This window comes from Diceros bicornis, chromosome 19 (assembly GCF_020826845.1).
Source record: "Diceros bicornis minor isolate mBicDic1 chromosome 19, mDicBic1.mat.cur, whole genome shotgun sequence".
Classification (NCBI taxonomy): domain Eukaryota; kingdom Metazoa; phylum Chordata; class Mammalia; order Perissodactyla; family Rhinocerotidae; genus Diceros; species Diceros bicornis.
The window spans coordinates 4,476,498-4,497,805 of NC_080758.1; the positions used below are offsets into that span (position 1 = coordinate 4,476,498).

At 43.7% G+C, this 21,308-nt stretch overlaps 1 protein-coding gene across 1 annotated transcript in view; it reads right to left on the reverse strand.

Annotated features, from left to right (window-relative positions):
* Nucleotides 1-21,308, reverse strand: part of ZNF831 (zinc finger protein 831) — a 70,233-nt gene that overhangs the window by 34,191 nt on the left and 14,734 nt on the right. Inside the window, exon 3 of the mRNA XM_058562388.1 lies at nucleotides 10,020-10,171. Coding sequence (XP_058418371.1) covers nucleotides 10,020-10,171 — 152 coding nt within the window. The remainder of the gene's footprint in view (nucleotides 1-10,019; nucleotides 10,172-21,308) is intronic.

The window sequence follows — 21,308 nt, forward strand, 5'->3', positions numbered from 1 at the left end:
TAAGGTCAAGGAAAGAAGAGGTGCTCTAATATGGTACTGGTGGGAATGTAAATTGGGAAGCAATTTGGACATACCTATTAAAAATGTGCAACATAACACTTGAAGACCAGCAATTCCTCTTCTCAGGTCTTCCCTGAGAAACTGTCTGCTTGGGCCAAGGAATTACGAACAGTGGGTCCAAGGAGCATGATGCAGCAGTGAAGTACTGGAGATGACCACACTAGCCTCTCTTAGGAGAAGGCAACGTGAATGAGAGTGCCTCCTCTCGCGGGAGAGGCTCTGTCTCTATTCACGAGGTTGAGATGGGTCTCTGTGTATTCACGGTGTGGAAAACCATGAAACGTTTTTGAGTACAAAAAAGCAAGCTGCACAATGGGATGTGCAGTGTGGTACCACTCATGTGACACACACACACACACACACACACACACACACACACACAAGCGCAGAGATAACGATCTGGCGATGTGCTCCAAACTCCAAATACCAGTTTTCTCTGAGGAAGGGCTGGGAATGGATAGTTTTATCTGGGGGGGGGGGGTCAGGAATGGGAGGGGGGTCAAAGGGAACATCAGCCTTGTTGCTGTCTCTTAATGCATTAAAAGCAGTATCATTAGGGGCCGGCCCGGTGGCACAAGCTGTTGAGTGTGCACGCTCTGCTGCGGCGGCCCGGGGTTCGCTGGTTCGGATCCCGGGCGCGCACGGACACACCGCTTGTCAAGTCATTCTGTGGCGGCCTCCCATATAAAGTGGAGGAAGATGGGCATGGATGTTAGCCCAGGGCCACTCTTCCTCAGCAAAAAAAGAGGAGGATTGGCAGATGTTAGCTCAGGGCCGATCTTCCTCACACACACACAAAAAAGTAGTATCATTCATGATTACATGTGTAATTAAAAACTAATAATTAACTTTCTTATTCCTCTAGGTGGATCATCACTTTTTCTAAGATCTTTTTAAACACGAACTTGCTCAGCCTGCTTCAGGAACTTTCTAATCAGTCTCCCGATGTCCATTCTTTCCACCCCATCCTTGCTCCTCTCTGTGCCTGGAGTGATCTTTTTAAACCCAACATTGGATGGTCTCCCCCACCCCGCTTCCCTGCACCCAAATCCTTTAGTGGCTCCCCATTGTTCTCAGGAGAAAGGCGAACCCCCCCACCAGTCTGCAAAGACCTGCAAATGTGGCAGTCCCTTCGCCTCCTCTCACTGCACCCTGAGCATTTCTCATTGTCCCTTCCTGCCACAGACAGCGCTTCCACAGGGGGCTCCAGGTCAAAGTCTCAGAATCCTAGAAATGCAGAGTTTGAAGCTGCCTAGGAGGCCCCTGGCAGTCCCCACGTCCCCACCCCCGGGAGGCAGAGGGTCTTCAAGGAGGGTCTTTGCAGAACATCATCCCATGGGCTCTGCAGCCAACTCTGTTGAATGCAGAGTGTAAATCTATACAGGTCAAGGCCTTACAAAAGTTGAGGAAATACTAGATTAGACAATACAGGCCAGTAGGGATCCTATTGACAGAGAAAAGAGGATATGGCAGCATAAGAGTCCCAGGGAGGGGCTCAGACCCCCATGGGAGTGATTCACAAACTTAGAGTTAAATAAAACTGAATCGCACAGTGAGAAAGCTATTCTTTCTGTAATCCTCTGACTAAGGAAAGAAGAAAGTCTGTACTGGGTGCTAATATGTCTCCAACACAGCCCGGACACTTCCAAATCTCTTTTTAGCCAAGGCAGGATACCCAGGGCTCAGGGCCTTCTGCCCACTGCAGATTCTAGCTCGAATTTATGTACCAAAAATATTGTTCGTAGTGTTTTTATTCTGTAATGTTCTCTTAATGGCATGCGATACTGGCTTTCCATTTTCTGTGGTGACAGTTTCTCTTTAAAATGTATTTACGTTTTTTGTGAGTGAGCTTATAGGGTAACATAAGCAAATAATCGCATGGGTGACATGCAGAGGCAACAACATTTCTGAAGGTGGTACATGAATTATTTGAATTTAGAAAACACCGTTGACCACCAGACTCATCCTCTGGGTGGCCCTGGGCAAGTCACTGCCCGCCTTTTGGAGCCTCAGTTTCCCCATCTACAAAAAGAGAATCAGAGTCACTCATCACAGGTTTGTTGGGGGCATTAAATGTGGATGAGCCTTCTAAACTAAAAGTGCCTTCTGAGTTGAGTTGTTGGGAGATTTTCTGAAATCTCAGTTTGAAATGTAGCCCCGAACGTCACCGTGTTTACTGCTATAAGCCGTGCCAGCTGCAGGAAATTGCAAAACCATAAACTCAATGTAGTTCTTATCGTTCAATGAAACATCTCCCTCAATCAATATGACTTCGGATGTGTCATCCGGGCACAGGGCCACGCTCGGCTCCTCTCGGTGTTCCAGTTTTAGTCTGTGTACCGGCAGAAGCGGCACGACTTCCAGTGCGCCCAGCAAAAGCCCAAATAACTAACCTCAGCCACATCAATGTTCGCCACTCAGTTCCGCAAAATGCGTTTCTAAGGAAATATACAAGAACACTCTTTATACCACGGAATGTTTTAATGTATCCCAGCATCGGAGTAAATAGAACAGGTCTCAGTTAATGGACCAGGTCCTTTTAACACAAAGGATTTCAGTAATAAAAAAAGTAAAAGCTGATATGTTATCAGCTAGAGAGAAAGAGATGTGCGTATAAACACAAAAAAAGGGCAAACCTAATTATGAGATTCCTTTTTTGCAGCCCCGGGTCAATAACTGTGATATTAGGAACTGTAATAAGGCTATATGCTGATGGGTTTTAAGCTCTCAGAGACTAGAAAGTCCCACTTGAAATGCAAACAGAATTCAATGATGTTGCGTTCATCCCCACTGCACCCCACGTTCTGAAAAGAAAAGTATTCATTTCGGAGCAGTGACCTCATCAGGAGAAACGCATCTGGAATTGTGTAACCACAACAAAAGAGAATCCGTACTACCTTTCGCTCAGATGGTGTCACCTACTTCATATGGACATGTGGGTTTTCCAATTGCTTCTTCTAATGGAAAAATAACACTTGAACACAAGCGCGTTTGCACGCACTCACACATACCTGCAAAGCTTCTCTTCTTAAGTGAGACCCTAACTCAGGGAGTAAACACTAGAGAGACCATTTTCATAACAAGCCTTGGTGGTGAACTTCCCCTTAAGCTAGAAGCACTGGTCTTTTGCTGACCTACATTTGTTGGCTCAAGTTGGCACAGAGCAATTACCAAGTGCAGAACTGCCCCCCACTTCCTGAGCTGGCACCAGAGAGACAGGTGCTCGGGTGAGATGAGGAACCACTCCAGCAGGGTCCCATCACACATTTAACCCAAATCCTGCCTTTTGAAACTCGCTGGCCCCTACACTGCCCAGAAGACACAACTCCAATATCTTAGTTCATCCCCACCACAGCAAACCAGTCCATTAAGATGTCCTAGCAGTTGTAGAGACTTAATGCCAAAACCAAACAGCATACATGGCACAGCAAAGCAGGGACACTAAAGAATTTCTCACCCCCTCCTCAGTGGGAGTTTGCTGTTTATCTTCAGAGCAGCCCAGATGGACGGATTGCCTCTTTTCCTTCTTTCCTTTACCCCAGTGGTCCTCAAACATACTTGCATGAGAATTTCTGCTCAGAGTTGTAGATACCAATCATACTCTTATGATTGATTTGTAGAATTTTCAAAGGCAATTTTGACTACAGGTGGTTTTGACTAAAGTGCTGGCTTTGGAAACTAATCCCCCACTTAAGATTTGGTCCCACTGGAGGGTCAGAGAGGATTCCAGGTTAAAAGACATCAAAGTGAACATCTTCAGGTTCAAAGTCACCATCTGTATCTTGCCAGAGCTTTCATCTGCAAAACTGGGGTGGCATTCGGCAGAGAATCCTTAAGGCTGAAGATGACAGTTCCACAAAATTGAGTCCAGCAAGGGGGTGGAGGAAGCTGGAAGTTTCTTTTTAGATGAAAAAGTCTCTTTTAGGCAGAAAAGAAAGATGAAGTTTCTTTTATGCTGGTTAGCACACTGCCATCCAGACTAGATACCCACTGGATTCTTCTGTTGTTGACACATCCCCAAAGCACTGTCAGAAACAAAACCTCCAGGCTACACACCCCCATCTTTGTTCTCAAAGAAGATTTGGGGATTGCTTTGATTGTCTTTTCAACTGAAGCTGAGCTTCAAGGAAGCTCAAGGTAAGAGATTTATTCTGCTTGTTCAGTTGTTCATTCAACATACACTTACTGAGGACCTGCTACCATGCTAGGCACCAGGGACAAAGGTGGAGATGACCTATCAGCTTGGTAAACAGGGTTCTTATTAACTGAGATCATTGCCACTGGGGAAAGGCCAGCTAAAATGAATTTATTCACAATGGATCCAAAATTTCACAGGAAATAGTGGTGAATTAAGGACTTTGAGAATTTATCTTGAAAAACAATGAAACCAAAAGTTGTGAAACTAAGCTGATAAGCCTACAAAGATAAAATAAAAATAAACCTTCAGTTTGTGGGTTATAATGACAAACTCTGAGCTAACTGTTAAAATCAACAAAGCTTAATCAAGAGGTGACGGGGCAGAGTACATTTCTACACATAATTGTGGGGCAGACCAATGGGCTATTCTTCACTTTATGTTTACTTTCATCTCAAGATCATCGAAAGGGACTGTTTCCCACCCAAAATATATTAGAGGCCTTCCTCAATTTTTCCAAGGGCTTCTCTTAAGTCTCTGATGTTCATGTCACTCTCTTGAAGTTGTCTTCATCAGTTTTCTCTTGTTCATTTGTCACCTGGTCTGATTCTGCCAATGGGTATGAATCAACCCAATGGTCACTTCTATCAAATCCATGAAATTCTAAGTCTTGAGCACAATTTGTGGTTTCACTTGGCAATCAATGTACATTATATTGTGAAAATTAACCTGAAGGGCAGGGATGGGTGCTAATGGTAAAGAGAGAAGGAGAGTATGAGAGAGAGATGTTTGAGTGGGGTCTCCATTTATCAGCAATCAGTAAGTTTATCAAGGAAGGTTCTCACCCTGTGACAATCATTGCCTCCCCAGCCAACCCCTAACAGGGATGTCCCATAAAGAATGTTTGAATTACAAGGTCTTTCCTCAAGTAGATGTTTGCTTCCCTTGGGATATTCAGTGACTTGATACCTAAGAACTTTCTTTTCACCAATCCCTTCAGTGAAGCAGCTCGAGTTTCTGAGATCAAATCCACTTAACACCGTATCTCAGCCCTGATCCTGAAGTGACTGTGGGTGAAGAAGAATGTTCTTCGTAATAGCAGTACTCCTGCCCATGGTCACACTTAGCCTGGGGTGTCTGGTAAGTCAGCTCTGCCTGGTACCTAAAAAGAAACTTTCAGCTTCCCCCATCCCCTCGCTGGAAACTCGAATGGGATGGACCACTGAATTTAGGTTTAAAAAAAAAGACTCAGTTCTCAGGAGAGTCTCAAAGACTCCAATTACTACAAAATCTTATAAATTAGGTCTTTATCCTTCATAACTCCTCTGGCCTGCTGCTTGCAGATGACTTCATTGCCAAGCCATCTGTTAATTCTAATGATTAGCATCAAGCTATTGGAATAGTTTAAACGAGAGGGAAATTAAGCATCCTTTTAAAAATATTTTTCAAAAACATCCTCTGTCTCTCATCCCCATAAATTATTGACAGGAAGATTCTCCAAAAATAAAGAGAACAAAGAATCCGTTAGAACATCTTATTTCAGCCCCTGGACACAAGTATTCCTCACTACTTATTTTAAAATGTTTTACTGATTCTAGTTGGCCTACAAGGATCCAGGCCAACGGTTTTCCTTTCCTTTTCACTGGGAAATTCCTCCCACAGGTCATTCTCAATTTCTCTGTTGGATTTCATCAAGCTCCCCCAAGTACAGCTCCTCAGGTCACCCAAAAAGATCATCCTGTCACTGCACTGCCATGGAAAACAGGTCCTCCCCCAAAAAAAAATATACACACTTACACTTACATGCACACGCACACACACAGACACGGTGAGGTCAGTCCCTCACTGAGAAGCCAGCTCTGATCTCTCCTTCCAGGACCTGCTAGGTCAAAGGAGACAAGAAAGTTGTTTGTAAGTGGTGGACGAACAAGGTCCATCTTTAGGTCACTTTGAAGTTATGGTACTTTGTCTTCAAACACCCAACACTCTCAGAGCACCTGTCACTCCACTGTGAAATATTGGTATTGGCAAGTGGTGGCAATAAAGTCCCCCATCTCCTTTGATTTCCAGGTGGTGTTTATTTTCATGCACTCCACCGCCCTCTGGCGCGATGGTGTCCATCGTGCTCTGTCCACGTCAGGCTTGCGGGTTCACCCAACCAGTCATCCCTGCTCCCACTCTGACACTTCAATGAGGAACAGGGGCCGATTAATATTCCCTGGGCCGGTGCTTAGGTCACGTCCCGCAGGCTCACACCTGCCCTTAGTGGACATCTTCCACGACCTTTCTAATTGTGGGGGAGGGAACCCTTTGAAAATGGGCACCAGTGACCCAGGCCTCTGGCTCAACTCGCTGCTCGAATAATAAACATGAAAGTGTAGACATTTGTCACCACTCCAGGCCATTGCTGAGACATTATTACCTACGTGGGGGGCTGCACTCCCGGGAGGAGTTTGAACTATAGATGGCCTCTCATTTCTTTGCTCCATGTTCAGATTTTATTTCTGATTTTTATTTTTTTTACTGTTTGGGCCTGGTTTTATCCACCATTCATTGGCACCCCCAGTTTGCTCTTAGGATTTTGGTATGAAAAGCTGATGTTGAGATCAGAAGTGTATGGAAGTGGGATTTCTCCCACCATGGAGGAAGTCTTAAGATCTCCACTGTTAGTCAGTGTGGGTGGGAGCAGAACCATTCCCTGAGGCTGAGAGAAGCTTTCAAAGGGAAAAAGGGGGTTAAAGGACGAGGAACTATCAGAGGCTTTCCAGCTGGCCTCTCCGCTTGCACTGGGGCCCCCAGGGTCACCATGAGCACAATAGGTACATGTGCAAATTAGGAGGAGGCACCCACTTCCATTGGAGGATGTATGGAAAGGTGCCCTCTGTAGGAGGAGGAGAGAGAAGCCGGGGCTCCTTGCTTTGGTCCAACACAGCCCTGTAGCCAGACCACAAGTTCAGACAAACAGGGTGGTGGCTCGATTTCAGTCCCTATTGGCACAATCCACACAGCCACACACGGAGGCCCTGCCCAGCCCCCATCCGCCTGCCACCAGGCCTTCTTCCTAAAGAGAAGCCAATGGGTCCCAAAGCCCAACACACCCATCTTGGACAACTCTTCCCCCAAGGATGGAACATGTTGTGCTGCTGGTGGACTGGATGATTCCATTTCAATGATTATATATTGATTTAGGTTTATAATAGATCTTTCCTACCAAAACTGTTCGCACACAATAAGAGCACAGATGATGCGCATTGTTGTACAGTGAATGTCCATATGTGCCACTGCCTTTTTCACTTAGAAACACATTTTAAGGTCACTTCTGTTGGGTCACAGATAGGGGGAAAATTGTAAAAGTGGTGTAGTGGTTGAATCTTGGCCCCCACAAAAATATGTCCAAGTCCTAATGCAGGGTACCTGTGACTAACCTTACTTAGAAAAAGCATCTTTGTAGTGGTAATTAAGCTACGAATCTCAAGATAAGATCATCCTGGATTTAGAGTGAGCCCTAAAACCAATGACAAGTGTCCTTATAGGGGAAAGACAGGGGGGATTTGATCCACAGAATCACAGGGGAGAGGCCATGTGAAGATGGAAGCAGAGATTGGAGTGATGCAGCCACAAGCCAAGGATGCCTGGAGCCACCAGAAGTTGGAAGAGGCGAGGAAGGATCCTCCCTTTGAGCCTTTGGAGGAACTGCAAGACTCCTGGCCTCCAGAACTTGGAGAGAATAAATTTTTGTTGTTTTAAGTCACCAGTTTGTGGCAATCTCTTCAGCAGCCCTAAGAAACTAGTATAGGTGGTACCAAACGAGAACACTGGCTTCAGTGGCTCCCAGATCTTCGGCTGGGCCCAGTGCACACCAGCCCACCTGGACTCAACCTGCCCTCCCAGATTCCTGTTCTTGCCCCTGAGTCTTTACTCACCATTCCCCAGTCCAGAATACCTCTGTTCTGTTCTCCCTACATCTGGATCTCCTGGAGAAGCCCTCTCTCTCCCAAGAAAACTCCCCTTTTGGGTTCCTCCCCCAACACTGACCTCGTCCTCTGCGAAACAACACAAACACTTATTACCATGTGTCCCACTCTCATTTGGCACTCAGCATATGCCAGTTTTTATGCATGTTTGCTTCTTATGCTCAGTAGATAATAACAATCAGCATTTATCATCTGCTTTAGAGTCTGTAAAGCGCTTGCTGCCCTCAGTATCTCACTTCATTGTCACACTGAGCTGTTGGGTAGGTAAGACCTACATCCGAGGAGGAAGCTAACTGACCGGCCAATGTCATTCCCAATGTGATCTGAGCAAAGAGTGAACAGCTTGTTGGTCTGTCTGTTTTCACCCTGTACATTTATCGAGAGCAGAAATTTTCCTTTTTGCCCCCTCAGTGCCCAGCACAGAGCTTAGGAACATAAACATGGAGGCCGATGTGAGTTTCCAGGGGCAGCTTGATTCAGCCCTCTTTAAGGTGCTGGGAAGAGAGCTGGTGGGAAAGTTCTACCATTTGGGCCAACTGGCAGAGTTCTGGTTGGTTCTGTTGGGTCCTATGGTGAGGGTGTTATCACCCAAGCACACCCCAATGGGCTATTCCATTAGCTGTATCTATTGGAGAAGGAGGAAAGCAATGGAGTTGAAGATGAGGGCCACAGAAAATGAAGAAAGGACAAAGCTGGGTTCCCTGATGGCATTTCTGCCTACCCCCACCCTACCTCATCCCAGCCTCTCCCACACGATCTTAACCCTTGATGTTCCATATCAAAGACAATGCTTTTCCTTCCACAATTGGCCATCCAGTTGAGCAAATACCTACCTCGGTTTACATTCTCATGGAGAAACAAAAGACTAATCCTTGTCGTTGTCTACTGGGGCGGGCTTTGGGGGCTGTGGGGGTGGGTGGGAGGGGGAGAACGACAGTGCCATCTGCCTGCAGGGGGCACTGGAGCTACAGAAAGGTGGAGGGGGAGATGCCCAGGTCCTGTCCTGAGGGAGCGAATCATCAGATGTAGGACATCAGACAGAGCCCCAGGTCAGCCCTTGAGCCAAACAGACAACAATCAGCCACAAAAAGATGGTAATTCAGTCACCCCTGGCCAGATGGGACCCTGCAGCCTTCTCACAGATGGCCCTCATTTTTCCCAGTCAACACCCTGCAAGCATGCTGAGACTGGGTTCATTACTGCTGGGGACAGGGGAGAAATGGAGGGGAAATTGAGGTCCAGAGAAGTTAAGCGATTTGTCCTGGTTGCAACTTAAAATAGCCCTTTTTCCAGGAAGCAGTCTCCATTAGCTCATCCTTATTTATTTCCGAGCATGACGAAGGTGCACCTCTTACCGCTTCACATGTAAGCAATGTACCCTGAAGCTCTCGCACATAATAACTACTCAGATTGCTATTTCACGTTGACTTGCAAGCCCATCCTGACCCATTTTAGCCTCACAATGGCCCTGTGGAAAGAATCAAGTGAACTTCCTTTGTAAAGACAGGGGAAGGGGGAGGCACGGAGAGTTCTGACTCATGTTTTCCAGGTCCTGGAGGGAAGCTGTACCTAGTACAGGGCCCAGCACCCGTGGCCAGTACTCAAGGATGTTTGTTGACTTCTCAATATTGGATTCTCAATATTCTCACCCAGTACCCTTACCACTAGTTTAGGGTCACGTTGATTATCCCACAATTGTCACTCTTTTGTCATCACCCCGCATGCATCTGTCCCCCACTGGACTTCAGGTCCCTGAGGGCAAGGATAGCCATCTCCTGCTCATCCGGCATCCCCAGCAGCCTGGTGCCTTTGTGTGCCCAGTCTGGATTCACCTCCAAGGAGAGAGTTACCTGCAATTTCCGAAGAAGCCTGCCTGAGGATCCTGCATGGCTCCAGCCCCTCGAATGCAGAAGGGGGGCAGTCTTTTCTCAGCACCCAGAGTGGCTTGCGCAGTCTACCCGCTCGCAGCTGAACACGGCTCTGCAAGAAATTCCCTTTGTACCTGTGGAACAGAGATGCACGTGTGCAGTAACCAGTCTTAAGAACAGGTGCCCAGAAGCTCATGCCCACAAAACATCTGAAAAGGCGATGCTCAGACAATAAAACCCAAGTCTCTGTGGGGAGCTGGGGAACACACGGGCTCGACCTCTAAGTAGCTTGTCAGCTCTTAGAAGCTCCTCGTCCCTCCCATCCTTATTTTCTCCTCCACGACATGGGGAGAATAACAGGACCTAACTCACGAGGCTGTGGTAGGGACTAAGTGAGACATTGCTTATGAAATGCTTCCTATGCTGCTTAGCACATAGCAAGTGCTTAATAAAGACAGTTACTGTAATTAAATACTGTAATTAAATACATGTGGTCTTGACTACTTAATAAACAGGCTGTCCAAAACACTTTCGGCAGTGATGGAAATGTTCTATCATCTGCATTGACCAATAGAGTAGCCAGTAACCACACGCAGCTATTGAGCATTTGGAATGGAGTTAGTGTGTCTGAGGAACTGAATTTTGTGTTTTATCTCATTTTAATGAATTTAAATAGCCACATGTTGCTACTGGCAGCCGTATTGGACAACACAGGTCTAAAGGGTCTCCTTTGAAAAAATGGGCATCACGGAATTTCTATCTAGAGAAGCCCTTCCAGACCATCTGGTCTAATCTCCAAAACAGAGTAGTCACATCTGGGAGAGCACAACAAGAGTAAGGAAAGAAAGTTCTGGAGCTTCTATTTATATTTATTTTCATCCTGGCTTTCTTATATTTATTGCTGCATGCCCTTTATAATGTACATAATACGTTAGTAGAGTAGAACACACATATAATTTGTAAATGTACAATTATGCATTTATTAGAGTGCAGGCTCAAAATTTTTTGCTAATAGAAGTGTGCAACCAAAACCAGACCAGCAAGCCAGTCTAGCGCCCCCACTTTGCAGGTGAAAGAACTGAGACAAAGAGCAGCTGCGGTGCACCCTAAGACACGCTGACTGTGTGGCCAAGTGGGAGCTGGACTCTTGATCCAGTGCTCTGTACCATTTGGCTGGAGGGCCCCATCAGTGGTCAGCTCTTTGGAAAGATCTTTGCACTGCTTCTAGCTGCCTGGTCGAGCCACAGGACTCCCTCGCTTTAGAAGACTCAGTTTACAAGAACTCTACTCCCATGATGCTCTTCAGAACCACCTGGCTGGGAAGGACAGTGAGGCAACCTGCTTGGGCATTTTCCTTGCTCATTTGTCTGAGCCGCCGCCAAGATCCAGCCGCAGTCCCCTAATAGCCAGGGCTGCTGGCAGAATTTTAAATAAGATCTGCGGAATACAGTATCCTCTTGGGCACTGATTTTTACAGTAGCAACAATGAGAAAGTGACTTTTTATTCATCTTTTCTGGTGTCCATGTTGGAGAGAATCTCCACTTACACGGCCCTGTCGCCTCCCCTGCCTTAGGCAGGAGCTGTCATGCCCCATGGGTGCCTGCCTTGTTCTTTGAAGCAGTCCGTCCCTGCTCGTCAAGACCACAGGTTCTTAAAAGAGCTCTCTGAGCCAGGATGGGGAACGACAGGTCTGCCGTCTGCAGATCACAAACCCCTGAACCAGTCGGGGCTCCTGCTGGGCCGGGCGAGAGTGATTTCAAAGTGCAGAGACAAAGGGAGGAAGGAAGGTGGAAGGACGCAGGCTGAATTCTTCCTCTGAGTGCTGCAGCTCACCTTTGCCCCCAAGTCAGTGGGTGACTGCCACAAGCTTGCAAGTGTTAAGAATGGCACAGTTTGAACTGCAGGGAGGTTTCGCTTTTGGAGAATGGACAAGTGAGGGACTCCACTCGATGAAAATAACTATAGGACTGCAGAAGAGTCCCAACCTGACTTCAGGTCTCATTAACGTGGACTCTGGACCATTTCGCACTTAGGGGAGCCCAAGTTTAGTCATGGGCAGGGTCGATTTCTTTCTCTCCTGGGTTCTTCTGGAACATTCTGCGTGCAGCTCTCCTGGAGCAGCAACACCCTGGAACGAGCAGCCAGGGTGAGACCGGGGCTGCGAGCTTGCCATCACAGTCGGGCAAGGCCTCTCGCACGCAGTTTAGCAGAGGCCATGAGGACCTCGTCCCCACCGCCTGCACCAGACTGCCATCCATGCCCCGCTGCTGGGAAGTTGGCTACAAATGACTCACATGTCCCCCTTTCCCAAGAGGATTGCTCTTGGCCGATGGGAGCCATGTTGCCTAGAGAGGCCCTCGGGGGCGGGGGGAGGCACGTGCCTGTTGCACACTCCCCTAGGAAAGGCCCCCCCTAGCTATTGACTGTCCCAGAGTATGCCAGCTCAGTCCCTTTGCCTCTGAGCAGAACAACCTGTGGGGCGCATTTCACACTCCAGAGCTCCTCATAGGATCCGGCAGGACTGGACACCCCACACCACATCTTTGCTTGGTTCTTCCCTTGCCCTGTCTGAATCCATCCCTCCCTCACAAGCCTCCTGAGAGCCCTCCCTCCGTGAATCACTTGTATAAGAATCCCTGTCTCAGGCTCCGCTTCAAGGGAACCCGACCTCATACACACGATTCTCGTGTTTCCTCTTACTTCTGTCCTCCTCGCTCCCGTTCATCTGCTTTCCCCCAAGACACTCACTCAAGTATGTTTGACAAACATCCTTAAATATGTGTGTGTCCCTAAAACCACGTAGTATCCCTTTTGTGCATGATATTGTAGCACAGAGCCATTCTTTTTGTCACTTTATTTTTACTTGAAGCTATGTTTGTAAGATCAATCTAGATTTCTGTATTTATGTCTAATTTGCTGCTTTTAGCTGGCCTGTATACATTTTTTAAAATAAGCTGCCATTTAAGGTCCAGATTTTAAATTCTGCTCCTACACTCAGCACACCCTCTGCTCTCTTGGTCTCTCTCTAGGTCTTCCTTTAAGAGCCTACATTATTGACACTTATGGAAGACCAGCACAATTCCTTTGTTTATAGGCCTCATGGAAGACACATCAGAAAAAAGCCTTCTTACCCCACGGTAGCTCCAGCAGGGACACTGATGGCTGGTTGGCCAAGGTCGAGGGCTCAGGGGACACCAGTTTTGACGAGAGGGGGCAACGAGAGGTTTTTGTCATGTATCTTGGTGCTGGCTGAAAGCCACAGACCACTCTGCCCACTCCATCCCCACCTGCCCCCCACGCCCGTTGCCCCTTTCATAAGCCAAATCTGAGAGCAGGAAGGTAGGTCCAAGGAGCAGGTCTTGCAGATTTACACTGCCTACCTCGCACATGCTCATCCTGGGGAGAGAATATGTGGTCTGTCCTTTATTCCTCTCACCTTGCTCTCTGGATCCCACAGGGAAGAACAAAGCCAAGAGAAGTGGAGTGGAGGTATGGTGGACCCTCGCTATCCCACCAAGAAGGACTTGGGACTGTGGTCAAAGCTTCCAGTGCTGTGGAGAATGTGACAAAGTGTCTCGGCCACATGTAGTGGCAGCCACCACGTCTCCAGGTTTGTGTCTCCATCTCACTCCAGAGATTGTGCTGTCATTCTGAGGGCACTATCTCGTGGAGTAAGCAAATTGTGTGACGACTAAAGGGAGCAGACGCAAGCCTCAGACAGACAGACACCGGCTTTATAAGGAAAAACATCGTCAATGAAGAGAATTACATTTCCAGTGCCCAGCTTTTCTTCTTTGCTCTCCCCTCAAGGCTGAATGTGTATTTTAGGGTTTACAGAGCGCCCTTCTCCCCTATATCTTCCAATCTCCTCCTTGCTCATTCCGAATCACTTGGGACTTCACAATTCATTGTCCCATTTGCTGGAAGCTTCCTAGAACAAGTGTCTGAGCATTTCATGCTTCCTACGGCACTATACACAGCTACAAATTAATCAGTGAAATCCGATTCCACGGTCCAGTACTTGACTTGGGCCTGGCAGAGCTGTATCCTGCAAGCACTCTGAATCTCTATGCCTCTAGTTAATGTCAGGCCAATTAGACATCCAAGTACGAATTTTCTACATTTTTCCATTTCCACTCTGAAAATGGATCCTGCATTTTCTAATCCCTCTCCTTTAACTCCCATCCTTTCATTAATGGAAACAGCCATTTTCATTTCAGGGCGGTATTTGGACTTGGCGACAAACAAAGAGATGAATGGAACAGAATGGAGGGCTGGAAGGAACTCCAAATATAAATGGGAAGTTAAAATATAGCAGATAAGTGAGAAAAAAGTGGATTAATCCAGGAGTCTGCAGGCTTTTGGTATAAAAGTCCAGATAATAAGTACTTTAGACTTTGCAGGCCACGTACAACCTCTGCCACGTATTCAAATGGAAAAACCACACCTCACTCACTAGGGCATACAAAAACAGGTCAAAAGCCAAATCTGACCCACAGCCCATAGTTTTCCTTATGGACGAAAATAAAAATAAATCCTTCCTTACATTAATATAGAGAGAACATAAGAGAATATATTTTTGTATTGGTGATGTTGGGAGATTAAGAGTAAGGAAAGATTTCTTAGACAAAAGGTAGCTCCATTTGACTACATCAAAATATATAACTTCTTGATGACAAAAGAATAATTAACAAGGTTAAAAAATAAGTCCATTTCCAACAGTACGGTGAACTAGTTACTCTGATTGACTACCAACCATACTTACTCTTATGCTGAAAACAACTAAAAATGCAGGTTAAAATATAAAAATGTTTAAAACTTATATTTAAGGGCCGGTCCAGTGGCATAGTGGTTAAGTTCATGCATTCCGCTTTGGTGGCCCGGGGTTCACCAGTTCAGATCCTTGGCGCAGACCTACTCACCGCTCATCAAGCCATGCTGAGGCGGCATCCCACATAGAAAAGCTACAATTCTACAACTACCATACAAAACTATGTACTGGGTCTTTGGGGAGAAAAAAGAGAAAAGAGGAAGATTGGCAACAGATGTTAGCACAGGGCCAATCTTCCCCCCAAAAAGAAGGTAAGATATATTTAAAAATCAAAAACCAAGTGAAAACTAAAACCTGAAAAGGTAAGAGATCTTTCATTTTGAGGGCCTTTGCCACAGCAGGTGAGCTTGATCTTCCTTCCATTTTCATGGTCTGGTGGGGTGCAGGGTACAGGACTCTAACCTAGAATCTACCCTTGGTGAGTCAAGTGACAGATGCAACCTCTGCTGTGCAAAGCTGAGACCTCAGAGGGTCAAATATATGGGAAATTAGAAATATACACTCTACCTCCACCACCTGCCCCGGGGACATTAAAAAACTCGAATCTTATCACTGAGTGAAAGAAGCAAAAGTCTCTCCTATTAATTGCATAACAATAAGACAATCTTCTCATGGGTTCTAAACCTGAATTCACTCTACACAGTGATGTTAAATTACCTAAAACCAAGAATTTTATTTAAAATAGCACCCAACAGAAGCAAAACAAATCATTACTGGAGAAACTCACCTCCAACCCAAGTCTCAAAGTTCCAGAAATCTCAGCTCACCATCCAAAATCCAAAAACAAATAAGCAAACAAGTTATCATAAGTGAGAGCTAGTACATAAATCAGAGTCACACATGCCAAGACTTCCTATGCTGGCATTATCATAAGCAAAATATTAAGTGCGTTTTTTAAAAAGATTGAAAATAAGAGTAAAAATTACAGAGATAGTAAAAGCAATTTTAAATTCATATGGAACCACAAGAGACTCCAAATAACCAAAGCAATCTTGAGTAAGAAGAACAAAACAGGAAGCTCAATTCCTGATTTTAAAATATGTTACAAAGCCACAGTAATAAAAACAGTATGGTACTGACATAAAAACAGACATATGGACAAATGGAACAGAATAGAGAGCCCAGAAATAAACCTACACGTTTACCATTAACTGATCTTCAACAAGGGAGCCAAGAATACACAATGGGGAAATGTTAGTTTCTTCAATAAACGGTGTTGGGAAAACTGGATAGCCACATGCAAAACAATGAAATTGGACCTTTATCTTACACCATACACAAAAGTCAACTCAAAATGGATTAAAGACTTAAACATAAGACTCGAAACTACAAAACTCTTAGAAGAAAACACAGGGAAAGAACTTCTTAATATTGGCCTTGGCCGTGATTTCTTGGATATGATACCAAAAGCACAGCGCATAAAAGCAAAAATAAACAAGTGGGATGACATCAAACTAAAAATCTTCTGCACAGCAAAGGAAATAATCAACAAAATGAAAAGGCAACCTACAGAATGAGAGAAAATATTTGCAAACCATCTATGGAGTAAGGGGTTAATATCCAAAATATATAAAGAACTCATACAATTCAATAGCAAAAAAACCAAATAACCTAATTGTTTTAAATGGGCAGAAGACCTGAATAAATATTTCTTCCACAGAGGATATACAAATGGCCAACAGGTAAATGAAAAGGTGCTCAACATCACTGATCATCAGGGAAATACAGATCAAAACCACAGTGGACTATTACCTCACACCTGTTAGGATGGCTATTGTCAAAAATCAAAAGATAACAAGTGTGGGCAAGGATGTGGAAAAAAGGGAACTCGTACTCTGTTGGTGGGAATGTAAATCGATGAATCCACTGTGGAAAACAGTACGAAAGTTTCTCAAAAAATTAAAAATGGAACTACCATATGATCCAGCAATCCCACTTTTGGGTATATAGCCAAAAAAATTGAAATCAAGATCTTGAAGAGATATCTGCACACCTATGTTCATTGCAGCATTATTTACAATAGCCAAAATATGGAACCAACCCAAATGCTCATCAATGCATGAATGGATAAAGAAAATGTGGTATATATATCCAATGGACTATTACTCAGCCTTAAAAAAGAAGGACATTTTTCCATTTGCTACAACCTGGATGAACTTGGAAGACATTATGCTAAGTGAAATAAGACAGAAACAGAAGAACAAATACTACATGATCCCACTTATATCAGGAATCTAACATAGTTAAATTCACAAATACAGAGAGTAGAATGGTGGTTACCAGGGGCTGGAGGGAGGGGGCATTGAGGAGGTGTTGATCAAAGGGTACAAAGTTTCCCTTATGCAAAACAAATCAATCCTAGAGATCTATGGTACACTATAGCACACATAGTTAACAATACTGTACTGTATGCTTAAAAACTTAAGAGAGTAGATCTTATGTCAAATGTTCTTATTAGAAAAAAAAAAAAAGGAAGGGAAAAAACCTGTAGAGATGATAGATAAGTTTAGGACATTGTGTGTACAAAGAAGGAAAATTACAGGCCAATATCACTGATGAACATAGATGCAAAAATCCTCAACAAAATATTGGCAAACTGAATACAGCAATACATTAAAAAGATCATACACCATGATCAAGTGGGATTTATACCAGGGATGCAGGGATGGTTCAACATCCACAAATCAATCAACGTGATACACCACATCAACAAAACAAAGAATAAAAACCACATGGTCATCTCAATAGATGCAGAGAAGGCTTTTGACAAGATACAACATCCATTTATGAAAAAAACTCTCAACAAAATGGGAATAGAAGGAAAGTACCTCAACATAATACAGGCTATTTATGACATACCCACAGCCAACATCATACGCAATGGGAAAAGACTGAAAGCCATTCCTCTGAGAACAGGAATGAGGCAGGGCTGCCCACTCTCACCACTCCTGTTCAACATAGTACTGGAGGTTTTGGCCAGAGCAATTAGGCAAGAAAAAGGAATAAAAGGAATCCAAATAGGCAACGAAGAAGTGAAACTCTCACTATTTGCAGATGAATGATTTTATATATAGAAAACCCTAAAGAATCTGTTGGAACACTATTAGAAATAATCAACAACTGCAGCAAAGTCACATGGTACAAAATCAATCTACAAAAATCAGTTGCATTTCTGTATGCTAATAACGAACAAACAGAAAGAGAACTCAAAAAGATAATACCATTTACAATTGCATTGAAAAGAATAAAATATCTAGGAATAAATCTTACCAAGGAGGTGAAAGACCTATACAGTGAAAACTACAAGACATTATTGAAAGAAATCGATGATGACATAAAGAAATGGAAAGACATCCCATGCACATGGATTGGAAGAATAAACATAGTTAAAACGTCTATATTACCTAAAGCAATCTACAGATTCAATGCAATCCCAATCAGAATCCCAATGACATTCTTCACAGAAGTAGAAAAAAGAATACTAAAATTCATATGGGGCAACAAAAGACCCCGAATAGCTAAAGCAATCCTAAGAAAAAAGAACAAAGCAGGAGGCATCACAATCCCTGACTTCAAAATATACTACAAAGCAATAGTAATCAAAACAGCATGGTACTGGTACAAAAACAGACACATAGATCAATGGAACAGAACTGAAAGCCCAGAAATAAAACCACACTTATACGGACAGCTAATTTTCGACAAAGGAGCTAAGAATATACAATGAAGAAAGGAAAGTCTCTTCAATAAATTGTGTTGGGAAAACTGGACAGCCACATGCAAAAGAATGAAAGTGGACCATCTGCTATCGCCATTCACAAAAATTAACTCAAAATGGATCAAAGACGTGAAGGTGAGACCTGAAACTATAAAACTCATAGAAGAAAATACAGGCAACACACTATTTGACATTGGTTATAAAGGAATCTTTTCGGATGACATGCCTACCCAGACTAGGGAAACTAAAGAAAAAATAAACAAGTGGGACTTTATCAGATTAAAGAGCTTCTACAAGACAAACGAAACCAGAATCAAGATGAATAGACAACCCACCAGCTGGGAGAGAATATTTGCAAAACATACATCTGACAAGGGGTTGATCTCCATAATATATAAAGAACTCACACAACTGAACAACAAAAAAAACAAACAACCCGATCGAAAAATGGGCAGAGGAAATGAACAGACACTTCTCCAAAGAAGGTATACAGATGGCCAATAGGCACATGAAAAGATGTTCAACATCACTAATCATCAGGGAAATGCAAATCAAAACAACACTGAGATATCACCTCATGCCCGTTAGGACGACTATAATCACCAAGACAAACAACAGCAAATGTTGGAGAGGATGTGGAGAAACGGGAACCCTCATACACAGCTGGTGGGAATGCAAACTGGTGCAGCCTCTATGGAAAACGGTATGGAGATTCCTCAAAGAATTAAAAATAGAGATGCCCTATGATCCAGCCATCCCACTACTGGGAATCTATCCAATGAACCTGAAATCAACAATCCAAAGAGGCTCATGCACCCCTATGTTCACTGCAGCATTATTCACCATAGCCAAGAAGTGGAAGCAACCTAAGTGTCCTTCGACTGACGATTGGATCAAGAAAATGTGGTATATATATACAATGGAATACTACTCAGCCATAAATAGACAAAATCGTCCCATTTGCACCAACATGGATGGGCCTGGAGGGTATTATGTTAAGTGAAGTAAGCCAGAAAGAGAAAGACAAACACTGTATGATCTCACTCATATGTGGAATATAAACCAACACATGGACAGAGAAAATTGTATTGTGGTTACCAGGGGCAGTGGGGGTGGGGGGTGGGCACAAGGGGTGAAGGGAGACATATATATGGTGATGGACAAACAAAAAGGTACAACCCAAAATTTCACAATGTTAAAAACTATTAAAACATCAATAAAAAATAAAAATAAATTTAAAAAAAGGAAGGGAAATAACCTATAGAGATGATAGATAAGTTTAGGACACTGTATGTGGTGATGGTTGCAGGGGTGTATACTTATCTTCAAGATGCATACATTAAATATATACAGCTTTTATGTATGTCATTCATATCTCAATTAACAAAAAAAAAGAGAAGAGAGGCGCCAGCCTGGTGGCATAGTGGTTAAGTTCATGCTCTCCACTTCAGCAGCCCGGGGTTCACAGGTTCGGATCCTGGGTGCGGACCTATGCGCCGCTTATCAAGCCATGCTGTGGCAGGCATCCCACAGGTAAAGTAGAGGAAGATGGGCACGGATGTTAGCCCAGGGCCAATCTTCCTCAGCAAAAAGAGGAAGATTAGCAGCTGATGATAGCTCAGGGCTAATCTTCCTCACCAAAAAAAGAAAAAAAGAAAGAAAGAAAAGAGAATAAAGAGCAAGAGACTATAAAAATGACCAAGCAGATTTGAAAAATAATTACATGGGACTTTTTGGAAGTAAAATGTAATATACATTAACAATTAAATTTAAAACTCGACAGATCAGTAAAAGCAGAGGGACCAATTCAGAAGCCATTCCAATAGTCCAGGGACTTCTTCAGCAACTGGATTTACCCTCCCAAATAAAAAACTGGACAAATGCATGAAACAATGGTTTTCAGGACGTTGGGCATCAAGCTATGAAAGCAGCAATCCCTGAGAAAAGAGAAACAAATGAGGTAAGCCTTGTGATTGCCTCAGCTCACTGGTGGAGAGTTCCAGGTCCAGCACTGTTGCTGAAAAGGCTATTTCCTTTGAACCTTTGTCAAAAAATCAATTGACAGTATACGTGTGGTCAATTTCTGTATTCTTTATTCTGTTTCATTAATCTATTTGTCTGTTTTGATGTCTGTCTCGAATACTTTAGCTTTATAGTAAGTCTTCAAGTCAGGGAGTGTAATCAAGACAGTGTGGTATTTGCATCAAAATAGACAAATAGATGCACAAATGGTGCTGGAATAATTAAATATCTACATGCAAAAATAAGAACTTTGATTATCCATTGCACCATATACAAAAATTAAGCAAAAATGGATCATAGGCCTGAATGTTAAACCTAAAAGTATAAAACTTTGGAAGAAAACTTAGGAGAAAAATCTTTGTGTCTATGAGTTAGGCAAAGATTTTTCAGTTATGATACCAAAAGCACAATCCAAAGAAAACAATGATAATTGAACTTCATCAAAATTAAAAGTGTCTGCTCTTTAAAAGACACTCTTAAGAGTATAAAAAGACAACGCAGAGACTGGAAGAAAATATTTGCAAATCACACATCTGATAAAGGACTTATAACCAGAATACATAAAAAACTCTCCAAACTCAATAATAAGAAAACAAACAACTCATTCTTTTTAACGGGCAAAAGATTTGAACAGATACTTCACCAAAGAAGATACATGAATGGCAAATAAGCACATGAAAAGATGCTCAATATCACCAG